This window comes from Fusarium redolens, assembly GCF_020744475.1.
Source record: "Fusarium redolens strain MPI-CAGE-AT-0023 chromosome Unknown BKA55scaffold_25, whole genome shotgun sequence".
Taxonomy (NCBI): Eukaryota; Fungi; Ascomycota; class Sordariomycetes; order Hypocreales; family Nectriaceae; genus Fusarium; species Fusarium redolens.
Genome location: NW_025763688.1, coordinates 497,934 through 503,011, shown reverse-complemented (window position 1 = coordinate 503,011; position 5,078 = coordinate 497,934). Strand labels below are relative to the sequence as shown.

The 5,078-nt window shown below is 39.9% G+C and overlaps 1 protein-coding gene across 1 annotated transcript; it reads right to left on the bottom strand.

Annotated features, from left to right (window-relative positions):
• Positions 1 to 1,646: 1,646 nt before the first annotated feature.
• BKA55DRAFT_599224 (uncharacterized protein) lies at positions 1,647 to 3,876 on the bottom strand (the record flags this gene model as incomplete). Its single annotated transcript, XM_046196368.1, has 8 exons — positions 1,647 to 1,740; positions 1,834 to 1,950; positions 2,386 to 2,418; positions 2,506 to 2,887; positions 2,942 to 3,064; positions 3,152 to 3,191; positions 3,246 to 3,559; positions 3,804 to 3,876. 8 exons carry the CDS (start codon positions 3,874 to 3,876, stop codon positions 1,647 to 1,649), a joined length of 1,176 nt encoding a protein of 391 aa, XP_046042650.1.
• Positions 3,877 to 5,078: the final 1,202 nt, after the last annotated feature.

Below are 5,078 nucleotides of genomic sequence, written 5' to 3'. Positions count from 1 at the left end.
CTCGGCACTGTACTGTAAGGCCTTGTCCCTGCAGGGATCTTATCCTTAAAACGGGTTAGGAATCTATTAGTCAACGCCTTGCAGTCTGCGGCGGCTAATAGGCGGACGGGTCCCGTCCCAGTTTCCATATTTGGTATAGTTTGCTTCGCTGTCGGACCGTCAGCAGGCCCTCGATGGCCTGGGTCGGATTCGATGCGCCATACTAGGATGGAAAGGGTAAGGGGTATAGTGAGTAGGGAGGGGCCCCTTGATGGTAATTGGCTGTATTGTTGGGAAGTGGAGAAAACTGACCCAGTTCCCCGATAATCCCTATTTTACGTGGGAACTAAGATGGATTTTGGGAACGCGCCCCGTTCCCGGGCTGGTAGCAAACAAGGATAGTTACGATAAGGTGATTGGTGCAGAAGCGGGAATGGGCCGCGTTCCCGATGGAAATACATGGTAGGATCTTAGAACGCCCGGGGCCGTGAGCCTGATAGTGAGAAGGCTAATAAGGGAACTAAGACCCATGCAAGACGACAGGAACATTTAAGAGTAGCTATGCCTAATATAGTCCATATTAATTAACTATCTACTATTCCATAATCTAATACTAAACACTACTACCCTTAATAAATCTCTAAAGAATAACATATTTCTATCCTTTATTACTAGCTTTTCTATCTTAAGGTTTATATTAGCTATAATAGTGCCTAAGGTTTAACTTATTAATAAATAAGAATTTATAGTAATTGCAGCTAAATCTACCTAGTTTTAGGAGTTATAAGATAGCCTTATTACTATTATTAAGAAGTAGTACCTTAGTTAGATCTTAAAAGACTTATTTATTATAAAAAGATAGTATCCCTTTAAGCTTATCTCCTATATACTTATATATATTTCGAAAGTGCGTTTTAATGCCTTTACCAGGTTGAATAGCATATTTATAGAGAAGGCAAATTAAAATCTAAGACTTATTAAGTATATAGAGAACTCTGTCTATAAAAGAGATATATCTATATTCGGCATATAAGCTATAGGGCCAGATATTACTATATATTACAGGTAAGACTTAATTCTGCCTATCTCCCCTACCTTCTACTGGTAAAGACTGCAAGTCTTGCTTGCTTAAGGTTATTAATAGTTTGCTATATCTTTGTCTTTTGGCCGAATGAGCTTTATCTATTAGAGATATGGAGTCTGTGAGGACCTCTATAATGGCTCGTTTCCCGTTAGCTAGGAATAACTCGGGAGCGATGGGTATCTCGTTAGGTATAGAACGTAGGTTTTTGCTTAACTGATACAGAAATTCATGCCAATATAATAAAGCCCATTCATAGCACTATAGAAGTTGTAGCTAAAGTCTAAATAGATATGCTCCATTAAGTCTATATGTAATCCCACGCTGAAATAGCCGATAACCACTTTGCCAAGCGAATATGGCGTTGATATCAGCATCATTACTCCAATCATCATGCCTGTTAAAAGGGGTATACACCTCGCGAACATGTTTCTCGGTAATTGCTATAGCCAGCTGGCAATACGTCTGTACATTGATCCTTTATTGCCACAATTCTAAAGTGGTCTTCGTAACAACGTCTATCAGGCAAGAGGTAGGCCAAGGCCTCCCGTTATTTTTAGAATAGTAGGCATATCTGCAAGCACTGCTAGGCGCTTCTATCGGCACCGAGCTGCTCGCGACGTAGTAGATCAGCCACATGTCGAACATAGACCAGATACTTAAACAGAACGTGACCAAGTCTGACCAGAAGGAATCAGACCATATAGAATTCGCAGTTCGTTAGTCGCTTTGCTTTATAATGGCAGATGATGTATACCATATAGCCGCCCTACGCATATATCCCGCAGCTTATGTTCGGACCATTCTCATACTCAAGACTAAGAAGCTCACTAATTCGTAGTGTCTGGCCACATGCAGTATAAAGACCGCCAGCAAGCTGCTCCTCCATCCTACTAACAAGTTTTAAGTATGCTGTCACAGCATGCCACTTCCAAACGCCATCTTGAGCTAATCCGGTTCTTCCTGCAGTGTAGGCATGGACTAGTAACTCCAAATATGCTAACTCAAGACCATTCTCGGGGTACTTAATAAAGCTGTGACCACTTTTTAAACTAGTGATATCGTCTTTGACTCTCGACAAGTCAATATTTGGCTGAATCCCAAACATCAATCGATCGCATAGTGCTTCTGCCTGTGTAATAAAATAGTCCGGGAGTTTGCGGAAGTCGTTCATTATTACTTAAACAGTCGCATAAGACACTGTCTCATTATCATTGCTCCAGTGGAAAAGCATAGAGGGTGGTTCGTTACGTGCAACATTACGTCCGAAATCTCGAAGGCTTATTAGCTCCGCCAACGGGTACTGCGAGCCTAGAACCATATACTTGGCTCGGACTTTATCGAAACACTCGAAATGCCTGGATTCCGGCCGTTGAGGGATACCGATGAATTGATATCCACGCAAAGGCAATGCTTGCTCCAGGAATAATATGCGCTATATATACATCATCGCTGAGAGTTTTGAGCAATACTGTCGCGCGAGCTGAAACTTTTGACAATCAGCGGAGAATCCAAGAATACCGCTAAAATATATAAGCAGCATAGAACTTAGTTGCCCGTCAAGAAAAGGTTCAGTACTGAGCATGATACATAGCTGGAACAAGAGTTCGAGGAATTGTCCGACTGCAGATGCAGCAGAGTCCCCCGATACCCTTGAGAATGGATCCTGATGGGCTCCAGCCGCGCACTCCTCAACATCGTTGTAATATCCAGAATCATCATAGTCGCTCTCATCGTCCTCGTCATCCTCAAGTTCCCAAGCTTCAACATTCTCATCATCTATCTCATCGTCCTCAGCATCTTCTTTCCCATCTGATCCCTGACAAGCTCGAGTGTTGATTAGATTACTAATGAATTGGCCGTGCAGAGAGCCCAGATGACTTTCTTGTCTTTCCACTGCCAGCCAAATTCCCTTCGACACATCGATATAGTTCCAAATGTTGTGCTCCCAAATCTGATCTAGTTGTGCGGAGATCTCAGGCTTTATCTTCACATTTATCGTTTCTCATCAAGAGTCACTCGGCATTCAGTACATTCGCAGGATAAAAGCCAAGAATTGCTTCTGAGTCCTTCGGTATCTAATCTCGCTACTCCTCTCTACTATAAGGTTAAAAGCGATCTCCTGATAGCTCTAGAGCCTTAAGCTGAGCAGCCAGCAGAGAAGATTGTGACTAGTATAGCTAACCGTCTCCTCACAACGGTCTATTACTAAGTCAAGTGCTCTCATAATGCATAAGATCTTCTGTGCATCCTCTCGTAGGCTTACGAGGTTCGGCGCGCCTTCTGAATTGCCTTGTCCCAAGGTGTAGTCTGCGTTGAGAGAGGGGCGATTGGGTAGTCTGATCAACGCTCGCAGGACGTCTCGTCGGGACCCTCGGTAGATAGAAGGCCATTGTGTTCTATCTAACCATAAACTTGTAGCGGCAAACGTATCGGTGCCTGTGTCATTGACAGCTGCTTGTGGTTGACTTAAAGCTTCTCGATATCTGGCTTCCCGATCTATGACTTGCTGTAGATGGGTGGATGCCTTAGATGTAAGAATATAGGGCGTTCCTTGCGGCTTCTTAGTACTTGGCTTTAGTTTTGATCTGTCTGCCCGTCCTTTTGTCCGTATGTTGACCTGGAACCATTTGCTACCTTCCCGAGAAGGAAGGAATCGTTAACATGCGACACCTTCTGACCTTGGCAGAGGATCGGCCGTTAGAAATCCTGTTATTGGCCTTCCTTTACCTCTGGGGTTGACCTAGTCGTGAGACTTGGCATAATGCTCTTGCATCGCCTGAACTTGGCGAATCTTGTAACTGCAATGTCGACATTCGAGCATATTAAGCTTGGGAGGGGCGAGATAGGGGATGGGCTCGGCTGATAGTGGTGGATACTGTAATTGAGATAGCTTGACCTGACTTTATAAGATATTCGGTATTACTTTAGTATTATCTACTAGACTGCATTGGGCCCCTGGCTTTATCTTAGGATGCTTTTTAGCAAGATAAGTGGTGACTTCGTTAGCCAAGCATGCATATTGGCACTTCTAATAAATAAGAATCTGATATTAAGAAAGAAGCATAAATGGGTATATAGGGTTGGAAGGGCCGAGCTCTGTTATAGGCTTGAGTGCCATGGTCTAATAGATATTTTTAAAATAAGCTAAAAAATAATAAATTGTTAGTTAGATCTTATATTTATTGTAATAGATGTTAATAAATAGGATTCAAAGCTCGACGCGCTGCTATTAAAGTGTTATCTTGCCTAAACATATAACTAAGAACTAATTAGAAATCCAAGTCAACCCCTATTAAAATCAAGTTTACCCTAATGCTAGTCTATTTTTCGAAAATCAAGTCTACCCCTTTCCAAAAATCAAGTCAACCCCTTATAAAGTAAGGTAAATTAAATTAATTGTTGTATAATTGATTTTGGACTGTAGGACTAGGGGAGAGATTGACTACTAGGCAGTAGGACTAGGGATGCTGCATTTTTAACTACACGCGAAGGGATTAGAAGAATTATCATTAGTTAGGAGAAAATTCATAATAGAGACTGCTTGTTATAGCAGACCTAATAGGGGCTAAGATTATAGTAAAGTAGGATAATGCCCCCTTTTTAATACTAAAGAGACTAAGTTAAATAATAAGGCTAATAAATAAGGTTTAAGATATTATATAATAATTAGAAGATACTGCTAAAAAAATATAAAAAACTGCTTAATAAATAATATAAAATACACTAGCTAAAAAATAAATTAATTAATTAATTAAAACCTAAAAAAGTAATAATAATAATAATAATAATAATAAAAAGGTAATATAATAAAAGGCTTTAAATCTCTTAATAAAGTTATATAAGGAGATTAAAAGGCTATAAGAAGTACTAAAAAAATAAATAAAAATAATTAAAGAACTTAAAGAAGTTATTATAAAGTAAAAAGAAATAATATATAAAATAAATAAGTAAATAATAAAGATTAAGAATTAGATAATTAAAAAGCTATAATATATTTATAAGTAGTTTAAAACTA